The 15,314-nt window shown below is 40.7% G+C and overlaps 1 protein-coding gene across 1 annotated transcript in view; it reads left to right on the forward strand.

The window, feature by feature from the left end:
- Window positions 1–727: 727 nt before the first annotated feature.
- Window positions 728–15,314, forward strand: part of LOC144458731 (scavenger receptor cysteine-rich type 1 protein M130-like) — a 74,814-nt gene continuing 60,227 nt past the window's right edge. Inside the window, exons 1-3 of the mRNA XM_078161955.1 lie at window positions 728–914; window positions 4,962–5,124; window positions 5,234–5,346. Coding sequence (XP_078018081.1) covers window positions 866–914; window positions 4,962–5,124; window positions 5,234–5,346 — 325 coding nt within the window. The 5' untranslated portion in view covers window positions 728–865. The remainder of the gene's footprint in view (window positions 915–4,961; window positions 5,125–5,233; window positions 5,347–15,314) is intronic.

Below are 15,314 nucleotides of genomic sequence, written 5' to 3' on the forward strand. Positions count from 1 at the left end.
AAATGGTTCATTGTCATTAACAGACTCAATAGGGGGGTCATCACCTTTAATGTTTTCCATTTTAGTTGAAAGGCGAGTTTACACCTCCGCAAATATGCGCAAAAAGACTCGACAACCAACCCATCTCATCCGTCTTTTCACTTATAACCCGTACAGCCCAATACTGTTCAAACTTCAGGCAGCATAAAGGGATGAAAAGAGATACACCCACCGGCGTCAATGTCTTCTTTCTGCTTTCAGATTGCTGCTGCAATCCGTCCAACTCCAAACAATCCAACGATGATGTCCTCAATGAACATCTTTGGAGATTCGTTTCTTACTTTTTGTAGTGGCTAAACTGGCCCAGTGCCGGCTTCCACTGCGGTGAATGAACCACTTAAGTGTTTTCTGACTCATGTTAAATGTTTATCGAATGTGTTAGCATCTGTTTATGAGTCACAAGAAATCCTAATAATCTTTTAGAAGGAGTAGATGTTACTGTAAGCTAGCTCAGGCTCTGTTAAATTTAACAATATGCTGACATAGTAAGACAGTGCTTTGAAATGGCTGTCAGAAATGACAGAGGTAGTATCATGTTTTACTATCTGAGGTGTAACAGGTGGTGTGTTTCACATGTTTAGAATAAGGTAGATATGGTGTTGCACATGGTCAGTAAGTCAGCACTGACGCAGGCTTATAACTCTGATAAAGGCCCGAAATGTAGCTGTAGGGAGGTACAGAGAGGCAGGATGTGACAGATATATTTCAGCAAAGCTCCACCTCTTCCTGTGCGCAGATACACACTGAGGACATAACGTGATGATCAGAGTAGACAGCGGACACACAGGAAGAAAGACGGACGGGCAGGAAGACGGTCCACCTGAACATGGATCACCTGTCGGTACTGGTGCTGGTGCTGGTGCTGTGGAGCTCAGGTAGGACTCTGCTTAAAGATGATGTGTTATTATTAATATTTGTACTGAACCTTTAAATCAGAGAACAAACTGATCACACACACCAACATCAAGTTTTATTCTGTTCTTCTTTCAGTCAGTTATTAATCTATTATCCAACATCCAATCAGTGTGTTTATATTCAGTGACTATCTCAGATGGACCAGTCGGTTCATGTGCAGGCCTCACTTAAACAGTCAGTGGGACTGCCCGAAATAAGAAGAACACACTGGCTGCACAAATCTGATTTTATCAGTTTCACAGAAATGAACTTCAGAGAAGTGTGACGATCATCTTCACTGGACAAAAACTTTATTTAGTTTTTGAATCTATTTTTAGTCCAGTTTTATTTCTGCAACATCCAATAAATGTATGAATTAGTATAACTGAGTAATGATCTGTCTGTGCAGTGGTTCTCATCAGTAGTGGGGGAGTCCGCCATAGATTCAGACTCAGGACAGATGTGTAGTAAACGATGCTGCGTGTGATGCAACATCTGATTGGTATCAGCCTCGATGTTTCCTGTTCACTCTCCTGCAGCCTGATCAGAGCTGCTGAAAGTTACGCAACATTTCTTGTTGCTGTTGCTTCACATTAAAAGAATAGAATAGAATAGAATTTATTGTCATTGTACAGGGTACAACAAAATTATGGGTGCTCAGCCCACACAGTGCAAAAGAAGACAAAAAAAACGTACATGACATAAAACACCTACTGGTAGAAAAAAACAATAAATAAAACAGACACAGTTGTGCAATTTAGCAATAAATATAAATATAAGTGCATGACTGTTCCCGTGTGTGTGTGTGTGTGTCTGTCTGTCTCCGTGTGTGTGTGTGTGTGTGTGTGCGTGTGTGTGTCTGTCTGTCTCTGTGTGTGCGTGTGTGTGTGTGTGTGTGTGTGCGTGTGTCTGTCTCCATGTGTGTGTGTGTGTGTGTGTCTGTCTGTCTGTCTGTGTGTGTGTGTGTGTGTGCTGGAGGGAGGGGGGGGGAATCAGTGTTTGTTGGCAGTTCTTATGGCCCAGGGGTAGAAACTATTGCAGAATCTGAGAGGTGTGTGAATTAATTGACCTGTAGCGCCGCCTGGAGGGCATCAGTTCAAACAGGTGATGGGCTGGATGTGAGGGGTCTGGTGTTGTGGATGTGATCCTGTTGTGACAGCAGGATTTGGATATGTCATCCAGTGTGGGCAGAGGGCAACCAATTTGATTGTTTGAGCTGAGTTGATCACTCTTTGGAGGGTTTTCCTGTCAGCTGCCTTGGAGCCAGCATACCACACACACAGAGACATTGGGTCTCATTCATGAAACGTGAGCAGAAGGAATTTGTGTGTAAACTGTTCGCAGACTGAAATTTACGTGCATGTCCGCATTCATCAATATTTTAGTAGCTCCGATCTTTTCGTAGCTACTAACAAAATCTACTCCTGCTGCTGACCGCTTGTAGTGCTTGTGTAAATTTAGTAAAGCACATAAATATTGCTTGTCACTATTGGAAATTATAATTTTAACTCGTATTGCGCTCTGTTATGTACACAATACACAGATGCCTTTGAAACACGTAATCTAAACATGACAAAATATTAAAAATATAACACATTTAGTTAAATTAGTTGGCAATTAGCAGGTTTAAGATCCTGATTAGGTTCATGATTGTGAATTATCTATGTAAATCGACTCAGTAGATTACACGTTCTTTCTACATGTTGAATGATGATAATACAAATATCCGTAAGGACAGCCGGATCACAGCCTCTTCGGCCTCGGTGCCTTGGTTCAGCAGGAGCAGCAGGTGGTGGAGCCACGAAGGAGCACGCGCCAGCTGAAGGAATTATTTGAGACAACATGTTTTGTTTTGTTTTGTTTTGTGTGGCTTTTTGATCATTTGAATGAATAAATCTGGTTTGAAGAATGTTAAATTTACGTTGTATTAAACAGAGCTTTAGGCTATTAAGATTCAAATAATTTGAAGACGATGCATACAAACTGCTGTAGGCTATATGTTATCCGCATCATTTGTTAAAATAAATGTTAAATACCTCTACATTCCGACAGCCATCACTGATTTAGAGTTTATCCATTACGCACAAAACATCTCTGGTTTCCCGTTCCCACTTCATTCAAAACCCCACAAATGAATCTTCTGTTTGTTTGGTGACCGCTGTATTTTTTTGTGTGTGCTTATGCGTTTCTTTGCCTCCAGTTTCATATCAAACCATTTACGCTTCACCTCTGACACCTCTGGTTCTTTGTACTACGGAGACAACATTAACAGCATCTGTTACCTCCCTCCAGGCCTTCGCTTTGCCCGACCCTGTCACACCACTACTAACTGAAGAAAATAAAATGTTTTTTCTTAAGTCCACTTCACCCAAAATTATTTCAATCTCCGCTTCGGAAAAATTCTTTTTTCTTTCTTTCTCTTTCTTTCTTTGCGCCATGACTGACAGGTCGACTGGATGCACCTACACCTCCTTATATGGTGGTCATTGGCTATTCATGGGCGGGGATTTATGCTAATTGATGATTACCGGGAGCACACTGTCACTTTACGATGGATTGGCATTCATGATCATACACACGTGTTTACGATCAAATCTGAGTTTCCCGCAGCGTTCCTGAATCCAGAGTAGGTTTTTAGTAGAGTAGGCTTTTATGTGCAAATCTACACACAGATTTACTCACTTTTCATGAATGAGACCCAGTATGTGAGGATGCTCTCCACAGAGGAGCGGTAGAAGGCCAGCAGCAGCCTCTTCTCCAAGTTGTTTTTCTTGAGAACTCTCAAGAAGTACAGCCGCTGCAGTGCCTTTTTCACCATAGCTGTGATGTTGGTGGTCCAGGAGAGATCAGCTGAGATGTGGGTGCCCAGGAACTTGAAGGAGGTGACAGTCTCCGCACTCTCTCCTCCGATGAAGAGAGGGGCGGGGTCATCTCTGTTTTTCCTAAAGTCTATGATGAGTTCTTTTGTTTTTCTTGATGTTCAGAGAGAGGTTGTTCTCTGAACACCAGGTAGACAGCCTTCACACTTCGTCCCTATAGGCAGACTCATCTCCACTGGAGATGAGCCCAATGATGGTGGTGTCATCTGCAAACGTTATGATGGTGTTCGTGGGATGGGATGGACTGCAGTCATATGTATAGAGAGAGTAGAGGAGGGGGCTCAGCACGCAGCCCTGGGGAGAGCCGGTGCTGAGTGTGTGGGTGGAGGAGAGGTGTGAGCCAATTTTGACAGTCTGTGGGCGGATTGTGAGAAAGCTCAACTGGACAAACACAGGGGGGCTTTTATTGTGAAGCAGTCACAGGAAACACTACGTGTTTGACACTAAGGTAAAAAAAAGTGTGTCAACCAAACAAGACAGTGGCCATGTTGTTCATCTTGTTGTCAGTGGATTAATCTGATATATGATGGTGAGTAACAGACAGATTATCAGACGTGTCTTTGTGGTGGTTTCACGTCTGATGGTGGTTGTTTTGTAGTGATGGCTGAATGAAGCCTTATGAAGCTTTGCAGCTGTCTCTCTGTTAATGCTGAGAAAGATTCAAAGCTTCACGGCATCAAAGACAGTAAACACAGTGACACCTGGTGGCTGAAACACCACAACACAACCACCATTTTAATAGTTTTAGTCTCGTGTGCAGTAAAAGTCCAAGAATCATGTCTGTTATTATATCTGTGATAGGTGTGATCAGAAGTGCTGCATTAAATGTAGATGGTTTGGTGTCATATGTTACAGTAAAATAATAGTTGACAGGCCGACATATAACAAAATATGTAAATGTACCTTACTGGTGTAGTGTCACTGTGGGCTCATTATGTCTATATGTATATAAAAATATATATTCACAATTTCCCCTCAGGGATAAATAAAGTATTTTTGATTCTATTCTTATTAATTCAGCAGCAATTTAGTAATCACTATTTTCACAGTTAGTTTTACTTTGTAATTTGACATGATTTTAAAGTGCCACTACTTCATGTGTATTGTCTTTGAGTTTTACAACCAGTCTGTCTCATCCTCTGTGCTCAGCATTCGAGCCTCCCACCATCATCCCAGAGCTGACCTGTGCCACTGGTAATGGTGAAATGTACCGAGGCAGGATTGCTGTGACTGAATCTGGCAAAACATGCCAGAGCTGGTCGGCTCAGACGCCTCACCAACATGACAAAACGCCAGAGAACTACCCCCACAAGTACTGTAACTGAAACATGTTGTTTTTCATTAAAGAGGGACATATGGTCTGTTGCCTTTATTGTTGAGTTGACCTGTGTTCATCATTCTTACTGTCTGTCATTTGTCAGAGGCCTGGATAACAACTACTGTCGTAACCCTGACAATAAGAAGATGCCCTGGTGTTACACCACTGACTCTGAAACCCGCTGGGAGCACTGCAAGGTGCCAAGATGTGACATAGGTACAACTAATCAGTGATGGTGGTTCTTCACCCATTTACAATAATGATGACGGTGATGATGAAGGTCAGTGGAAACACGTGTGTTCAGAACAGGCTGATTGCTGGGCCTGTGGTATTGCAGCTTGTAGCTTTCTGGAGAACGGCTCATACAAACAACTTCATGCTCGACACAACACTTCCTAAGATCCTGACCAATACACCTGGGCCCCAAACAGCTAGAGATTTATTATGAAGTTTACACATGAAAATATTGAATCAAGTTGCTATTCTGACTCACTGGACCCTGAAATAATTTACAACCCCCCAAAGCACTTAAAAATATGCAAATCATGATATGATGCATTATTATTCTCAAACTATCCAGAATTGAAAGCTTCCCCTTGAACAGATGTTAGATTGCATGTGTTACAGTCGTGAAAAGTAAAGCAAGGCAGCATTTACCCTGGGCCCCTAAAACACTAAATAAAAACACACCCAAGTCACTTCTACTCAGAGACACCGCTGAAATATACTTTGCAGATGTATTAATTTCCAAATAGGTGTATTAGTTGCTTGCTTCGACATAACCGCCATGGGTATAAACTAGAGCATGGCTTTAATTAGAGGAGATATTTTGACAGCAGTGACATCATTAGTGTCAAACTTAAACAGTGGACATAGATGAAGACATGCTCGACTCAGTTCACAGAGCTCTGGAGCCTCGCCCTTACTGCTGCACAGATCCTGTTCACTTGTGTATTCAAAGATTATTATTACTAAATGTGTTCTGTGTCCAACTTGTGCCAAATTCAACACTGCACGTCCTTAGTTTGTCCTTATTTATTTAGTTTATTGTTCATCTTTTGTTTATTTGTGTGTCATATCAGTGATGTGACACATCTATAGTCCCAAGTTTCATTCCAAATATTCAAGTGTCATCTATATATTTAGACTTTATTCCTTATATTCTGACTTTCATTCCATGTACTGCAACTTCACATTATATATATTTGTAATAATGTCCTAAATGGCATGCCATAATATAGGGGTAAAAATGGGTACAAACTCCTGATGTGTACTTCACAACTGGTTTCAAGTTTCAAGTCATTTATTGTCATATGAACAACAGCTACAGAGAAGAAGTCACTGGCAATGAAGACGGGTGAATGAAGTAAAGATAAATGATGAATACAGATTACAAAAGTACAGATATGTGATGGTTAAGATTTGACAGAAAGACTTTGGCGCTGAAACTCTACATTTTGTAAATTGAGGGGCGTCTTCCCTGAGCAGCAGCAAGATGAATCTCCCCATAGAGTCCAGACACTGGTGGTGACTCTGATGGACTGATGAAAAGATAAGATGATGAATCAAGTGATTGACGTGCTGACGTATTGCGGTAAGCGAGTTGTGTCATTTCCGGTGTTTCTGTGACAGTGTCTCTGTACTGCTCTGGTGAATTCTGCTAGCCTGCTTTCTCACCTCAGTTGCTTTAACGCTGCTTTAACGTCTACTTCAAGTCATAACCCACAGTGGTTCTGTTTAAGCACTTATAGCTCTCCTTCTTTCTACGACTTTCTCGCTAATCTCTTAGCTGTTGTTTGCACGCTCTTAGCCTTGTTAGCTACTTTAGCTTAGCCATGGCTTCTCCTTCTCCTGCTCTTTCTTGCCCGGTGTGCCAAATGTTCAGTTATGCCTCTGCCTCCTTTAGCGACAGTGGTAATTGTAATAAGTGTAGCTTATTTGCTGCGTTGGAGGCGAGGCTTAGTGAATTAGAAGCGCGGCCTCACACCATGGAAAACCATTCAGTAGCTGCGGTAGTTAGCCAGCCCCCTGTAGCCGGTGCAGAGCCACATAGCATAGCCTTAGCCTCAGCTAACTGTCCTCCGGTAACTCCCGTTCAGCCGGGAGGTTGGGTTACGGTTCGCCAGAAGCACAGCTCCAAGCAGAAGCCCACGGCTCACCACCAGCCTGTTCACGTTTCCAACCGCTTTTCCCCACTCAGCGACACACCCGCTGAGGATAAAACTCTGGTTATTGGCAGCTCTATTCTGAGGAACGTGAAGTTAGCAACACCAGCGACCATAGTCAAATGTATCCCTGGGGCCAGAGCGGGCGACATTGAATCAAATTTAAAACTGCTGGCTAAAGCTAAACGTAGATTCAGTAAGATTGTTATTCACGTCGGCAGCAATGACACCCGGTTACGCCAATCGGAGGTCACTAAAATTAATATTGCCTCGGTGTGTGAATATGCAAAAACGATGTCGGACTCCGTAGTTTTCTCTGGACCCCTCCCAAATCTGACCAGTGATGACATGTTTAGCCGCATGTCATCATTTAATCGCTGGCTGTCCAGGTGGTGTCCAGCAAACGATGTGGGTTTTGTTAATAATTGGCAAACTTTCTGGGGAAAACCTGGTCTTATTAGGAGAGACGGCATTCACCCCACTTTGGATGGAGCTGCTCTCATTTCTAGGAACCTGGCAAATTTTATTAGTAATTTAAATCCCTGACAACCCAGAGTTGAGACCAGGACAGAGAGTTGCAGTCCTAAACGCCTCTCTGAGCTTCTAGTTCAGTTACCCAGCCATAGTTTTCATAGTTTTATACAAACGGTGTCTGTCCCCTGACCACCTAAATTATTTAAATCTAAAATTAAACAAAGAGGAGTTGTGCATAACAACCTCATAAAAATTAAAACCTCTTCTGTGACAGAAAGACAAAACAGGAGAATTAAATGCGGACTGTTAAATATCAGGTCTCTATCGTCTAAAGCAGTGTTAGTAAACGAATTAATATCAGATAATCATATTGATTTACTCAGTCTCACTGAAACCTGGCTGTGTCAAGATGAATATGTCAGTCTAAATGAGTCCACTCCTCCCAGTCATAATAATACCCACATTCCTCGAGGCAGCGGCCGAGGAGGGGGAGTTGCAGCCATTTTTAACTCTAGTGTGTTAATCAGCCCTAAACCTAAACTAGATTATAATTCATTTGAAAGCCTCGTTCTTAGTGTTTTACATCTGACCTGGAAAACCTCGCAGCCACTTTTATTTGTTATAGTGTACCGTGCTCCTGGCCCGTATTCTGAATTTGTATCTGAATTCTCAGAGTTTTTATCCAGTTTAGTTCTTAAATCAGATAAAGTTATTATTGTAGGCGATTTTAACATTCATGTCGACGTTGATAATGACTCCCTGGCTACCGCGTTTATCTCATTAATAGACTCCATTGGCTTCAGTCAGGGTGTACATGAACCCACTCATTGTTTTAACCATACCCTCGATCTAGTTCTGACGTATGGAATTGAAATTGATAACCTAAAAGTCTTTCCACAGAATCCCTTGCTATCAGATCATTATCTGATTACTTTTGATTTCTTTTTACTCGATTACACGCCACTCAGCAACAGTTACTATACTAGATGTTTATCAGATAGTGCTGTCACAAAATTTAAGGAAAAGATTACTTCGTCGTTAAATTCAATACCAATACCTTCAGTAACAGAGGTTTCCCGTGCCGACTTTAACCCCTCCCAAATTGATCATTTTGTTGATAGCGCCGTAGGCTCGCTGCGAACAACGCTCGACTCTGTAGCTCCTCTTAAAAAGAAGTTAACAAAGCAAAGAAAGTTTGCTCCTTGGTATAACTCTCAAACCCGTAGGTTAAAACAAATATCGCGAAAATTTGAAAGGAATTGGCGATTAACCAAACTGGAAGAATCTCGTTTAATCTGGACAGACAGTCTCAAAACTTATAAGAGGGGCCTCCGCAATGCCAGAGCAAACTATTACTCAGCATTAATAGAAGAAAACAAGAACAACCCCAGGTTTCTTTTCAGCACTGTAGCCAGGCTGACTGAGAGTCAAAGCTCTATTGAGCCTTGTATTCCTTTAGCCCTTAGCAGTAATGATTTTATGAGCTTTTTTAATGACAAAATTCTAACTATTAGAGGCAAAATTCATGACCTCCTGTCCTCAGATAGTACCTATCTAACCTCAAACACAGCTGTAGAATCTAATATCTATTTAGATTGCTTCTCCCCAATTTCTCTTCAAGAATTGACCGCAGTGATTTCTTCATCTAAATCATCAACGTGTCTCTTAGACCCCATCCCAACTAGGCTACTTAAGGAGGTCTTTCCTTTAGTTAACACTCATATATTAGATATGATCAATATATCCCTATTAACAGGCTATGTACCACAGTCTTTTAAGGTAGCTGTAATTAAACCTCTACTAAAAAAGCCCACCCTGGATCCAGAGGTGTTAGCCAACTATAGACCAATATCTAATCTTCCCTTTATGTCAAAGATCCTTGAGAAAGTAGTCGCAGACCAGCTGTGTGATTTTCTCCAGGATAATAATTTATTTGAGGAATTTCAGTCAGGATTTAGAGTGCATCATAGCACTGAGACAGCTCTAGTTAAAATTACAAATGACCTTCTGATTGCTTCAGACAAAGGACTCGTCTCTGTTCTTGTTTTATTAGATCTTAGTGCGGCGTTTGACACAATTGACCATCAAATTCTACTGCAGAGACTGGATCACTTAATTGGCCTAAAAGGTTCTGCACTAAGCTGGTTTAAATCTTATTTATCTGATCGTTTTCAATTTGTTGACGTTCGTAATGAATCATCCTTACGTACCAAAGTTTTTTTTCGAGTTCCGCAAGGTTCTGTGCTCGGACCAATCCTATTTACTCTATATATGCTTCCTTTAGGTAACATCATTAGAAATCACTCTATAAATTTCCATTGTTATGCGGATGATACACAGTTGTATTTATCGATGAAGCCAGAAGAAAGTAATCAATTAACTAAACTCCATAACTGCCTTAAAGACATAAAAAATTGGATGAGCACCAATTTCCTGATGTTAAATTCAGACAAAACTGAAGTTATTGTTCTTGGCCCCAAACAACTCAGAGACTCTTTATCTGATGACATAGTTTCTCTAGATGGCATTGCTCTGGCCTCTACCACTACCGTAAGAAACCTCGGAGTAATATTTGATCAAGATTTGTCTTTTAATTCTCATTTAAAGCAAACCTCACGGACTGCAAATTAGGCCTATCCTGACCCGAAAAGATGCAGAAAAATTGGTCCACGCTTTTGTTACCTCTAGGCTGGATTACTGTAACTCTCTATTATCAGGTAGCTCTAGTAAGTCCTTAAACACTCTCCAGCTAATTCAGAATGCAGCAGCACGTGTACTAACAGGAACTAAGAAACGAGATCATATTTCTCCTGTTTTAGCTTCACTGCACTGGCTCCCTGTAAAATCCAGAATTGAATTTAAAATCCTACTGTTAACTTATAAAGCTCTAAATGGTCAAGCTCCATCATATCTTAGAGAGCTCATAGTGCCATATTATCCCACCAGAACACTGCGCTCTGAGAACGCAGGGTTACTCGTGGTCCCTAAAGTCTCCAAAAGCAGATCAGGAGCCAGAGCCTTCAGCTATCAGGCTCCTCTCCTGTGGAATCATCTTCCTGTTATGGTCCGGGAGGCAGACACCGTCTCCACATTTAAGACTAGACTTAAGACTTTCCTCTTTGATAAAGCTTATAGTTAGGGCTGGCTCAGGCTTGCCCTGTACCAGCCCCTAGTTAGGCTGACTTAGGCCTAGTCTGCCGGAGGACCCCCTATAATACACCGGGCTCCCTCTCTCTCTCTCTCTCTCTCTCTCTCTCTCTCTCTCTCTCACTCTCATCCTATTACTGCATCTTGCTAACTCGGCCATTCTGGATGTCACTAACTCGGCTTCTTCTCCGGAGCCTTTGTGCTCCACTGTCTCTCAGATTAACTCATATCACAGCGGTGCCTGGACAGCGTGACGTGTGTGGTTGTGCTGCTGCCGTGGTCCTGCCAGATGCCTCCTGCTGCTGCTGCCATCATTAGTCATTAGTCATACTTCTACTGTTATTATACACATATGACTATTGTCACACATGTATACTGTCAGATATTAATACATACTTTCAACATATTGTACCACAGTAGCCAGAACTATAACTATAATATTATTACTTTCATTAATGTTGTTGTAAGCTACTGTCATTACCTGCATCTCTCTCTCTCTCTCTCTCTCTCTCTCTCTCTCTCTCTCTCTGTCTCATTGTGTCATATGGATTACTGTTAATTTATTATGCTGATCTGTTCTGTACGACATCTATTGCACGTCTGTCCGTCCTGGAAGAGGGATCCCTCCTCAGTTGCTCTTCCTGAGGTTTCTACCGTTTTTTTTTCCCCGTTAAAGGGTTTTTTTTGGGGGAGTTTTTCCTGATCAGCTGTGAGGGTCTTAAGGACAGAGGGATGTCGTATGCTGTAAAGCCCTGTGAGGCAAATTGTGATTTGTGATATTGGGCTTTATAAATAAAATTGAATTGAATTGAATTGAATCTGTGAAGACTAGGTGTTGACTGTTAGGTGGGGCGTGGCTACAGAACTAACTACAAAAACAAAGACAATCATATTTAAAAAGACAGCAGCAACCCAGGTAGCACACATACATCTGGCCGACGCGGCCCAATGTATCAAGTTTAGATCGTTAAGACGTAGCAGGGAGAGCGTTTGCTCATTGCCAATACGTCGCAGAGATGTCGGCCTTTAATCGAAAATGACCACCACACAATGTTCAAACGATCAATAAAAGAAGCTGCGCTCAGTGGGCACTCCTTAATTAATATTCATTAATATTCATATGCTTCGTTAACTAACGTTACGACCTTTATTCATTTAGGTCGGACCTTTCAAACTACAAATATTTCACCATCCAATGTGAGAAATCAATGCTAACATTCAAAAATAGCTGACTGTTACCCTATTTCGTGTGTAAGTGTGCACAATGAAGAGACAAAAGTCAATTTGACAAACTTTATTTTCATTTCCACAACATGGCCAGTCCGCTTCTCCTGGCAGCCTGCAAGAGACAGAAAAGACGATAAGCACATAACTCCAAGAAACAAATCCCAACTTCACCACTGTCTTTTTATTTTTGTCTTATATTATGTCTTTTAGCCAGATTGAAGGCTTTGGGTCCGTCACTCTGCTTCATTTAGTGTTGAAACTGTTAAATAACGGGATCCGGCGTTAACTCTGTTAACTGTTAACAGCAGCTCAACAATCAGTCCTTCATCTCGGAAAAACTGTGGTTTCAAAACTGCGCTATTACCTGTAGCCACCGGGTCAGTTTACTTTGCAGAGGAGGAGACTTCAACTGATAAGTTGCCCATAAAATCACATTAACAACATACCGAAGGCATCCTTAAACTTCGCTATGAGTGGATCCCAAGTCTCTTAAACTGCAGCTACTTTCCTTACCGGTCCGTTTACTTTGCGGCCATTCGTTTCTCGTTTTGATGTTGGTAAACAAAAAACGGGAAACAAGTCGTCTCCCGTTTGTCTTTTTGGAATTGGAAATCGAAAATCGAAAAATGAGCCTTTATCTGATTCTCTATTATGTGTTTATTAAACAAGTCGGGAAATAAAATACGACCATAATTCTTTTAAGCAAGCTTGCCTTGACCCGGAAAACGTTCTTCTTCTTCGTTCGAAATGGCAGACTACACAACGGCGCATTGCTGTCCCCCTCAGTCATATGTATGTATATGTGTATATATACATGTGTATATATTTATATATATATATATATATATATATATATATATATATATATATGTGTGTGTATATATATATGTGTGTGTATATATACACACATATATATATATATATATATATATGTGTGTGTATATATATATATATATATATATATATATATATATATATATATATATATATATATGTATATATATATATATATATTTTTTTTTTTTTTTTTTTTTTTTTTAAATTTCCCAGTACCTTATCGCTGGGGTAAATTACATATTTACAGGAATACACATACTCGTGATTTTTTGTTTTTTACTTTTTTATCACAATGATATACATTGTATTACACTATAAACATCTAAAATTATGAAAAGAGAGGCTCAGCGGAACCCAGGCAAAAAAAGTCTCCAAATAAAGTTCTCTTACTGATGTTATTTCTCCTTGTAATAAGCAAACTATTCAGTCTGATCCCAATTTTGTGAAAGACAGAGTCATAATTTCAAGCACTTAAACTAAAATTCAAGCATTTTCAAGGATTTCAAGCACTCATATGAATGAACCCTGCTTCATTTCACCATGGGAAATTGTCATCACACCCACAATCAATGTCACCAATCAACACATCAAAAAAGCAGGTGGGGATGAGAAGGGGTTCATCTCATCTCTCATAATAACACCTAGCAGGACTTATACAGTAGAATTTCATGGACTGGTCGTGATTTTATGCCAGTCTTCTGTCCTCTCCCACACCAATTTAATTGGGTGGCTAGTTCAGGTGCTAAGACCTTCCTGCACACTCGCCACACTTTTTTTTAACAGTGTTTTCTCCAGTTATGGCCAGCTTTGCGATCTGTGAGGAAAATTAAGCACTATTTGGACGGGATTAGTTTTACATGGGCACGTGGGGTAATGTCACTTTACCACAGGACGTCAGTAATATTAATGGCCGATTCACACGGGATAAGAAATATCAGTAAAACTGGGAGGGGTAAATCCATTCACGCACCTCTGTCCCCTCCTGCCGTCATGTGCGTATTAGGACTGTCAAAAGCACCATGAAATTGAGTTCGAATATTTTCGACTTAATTTAGTAGAGTTCAAATAATATTAGAATGTATTATTATTTATTTGTTTATTTATTTATTTATTTTTACAAAAAAAAACCCCACAAAAAATAAGATGCTTATTGCTGACGCAATATGAACGTGACACTCGGATGAAAACGCCCGTTCTGACCTCACTGAAGTGCCAGGTATGATCAACTTCTGCCTCGCTATCTGAGCAATGTTTGGATACTTCACTGTGTAGTTTTCCACCACCAGAGTGGATCCTGGCCGGCTCGTAGTGGTGTCTCATTCTGGTAACGTTTCATCTCTTCTTCAGAAAGGGTAGGCAGGGAGGCAGCAGGTGCAACACTCTCCCTGTATGTCTCCCCGAACAGGTCACACATCGCGGACAGCGCAGTGGGTGGTGTTGGTGCAGCGGGCTCCTCCGTCGGCGCCTCTCCCTCCGTCGCTGCGTCCTCTCTGGCCCGGCTTGTGCGCGAGCCATCTCCGCCCGAACGGGATTCACCGTGATACACAACATTATTGATAGTATTAATTAATTATTAATGATATTCGAATTATCAAATTTAGGTTCGAAAATATATATATTTGAATATATTTCTAACTTCGAATTTTTTTTGACAGCCCTAACACACATATTTACTGCTGGTCTATTCGCACGGCATCAGTATTACCTGAGGTAATTGTCCGGGACCCTTTTACAGAAGGTAAAAGTCGCGGTAATCTTTACTGACATAGTGCGGTAATGATTACTGACATGGCACATTCGGACGGGACTAAAATCTCTGGTAATTATTACTTTACTCCGCGTACCTATGTAAAACTAATCCCGTCCGAATAGGGCTTAAGAGTACAAGAGCAAGTGTTACCAAGGACAATCTAAATCCATGTCTTTCACATATGCTTGTTACTCTGGAACACATCACTTCAATCATCTTAACTGGATTTGTGCAGCCCAGCACAACGAACTCAACTCATGTACTCCAGATGGAAATATTTCAACTTTTATAAAACATTTTTGTGCAGCTGATAGTTCTATTGTGTTTGACCCATATTTATTCAAAACTCATGATGCAAAAATAATGCTTAAACTTTACATTTATTAATTCGTTATTTTTCTCATGTTGTATGTAATACAGGGCCATTTTATTGTGTGATTGTAAATATATTTTCTCCATTAGAAAGAGTAAAACCTAAAAACTACACTCTCTGCTCTTTAGCCAGAGAGAGCCCCATTTTATCAGTGACTGACAGTTATTCATGACTGATTTGTGGTTTAGAAATGTTTTATGTAGACTGATTA

Source organism: Epinephelus lanceolatus, chromosome 19 (assembly GCF_041903045.1).
Source record: "Epinephelus lanceolatus isolate andai-2023 chromosome 19, ASM4190304v1, whole genome shotgun sequence".
NCBI classification, from domain to species: domain Eukaryota; kingdom Metazoa; phylum Chordata; class Actinopteri; order Perciformes; family Serranidae; genus Epinephelus; species Epinephelus lanceolatus.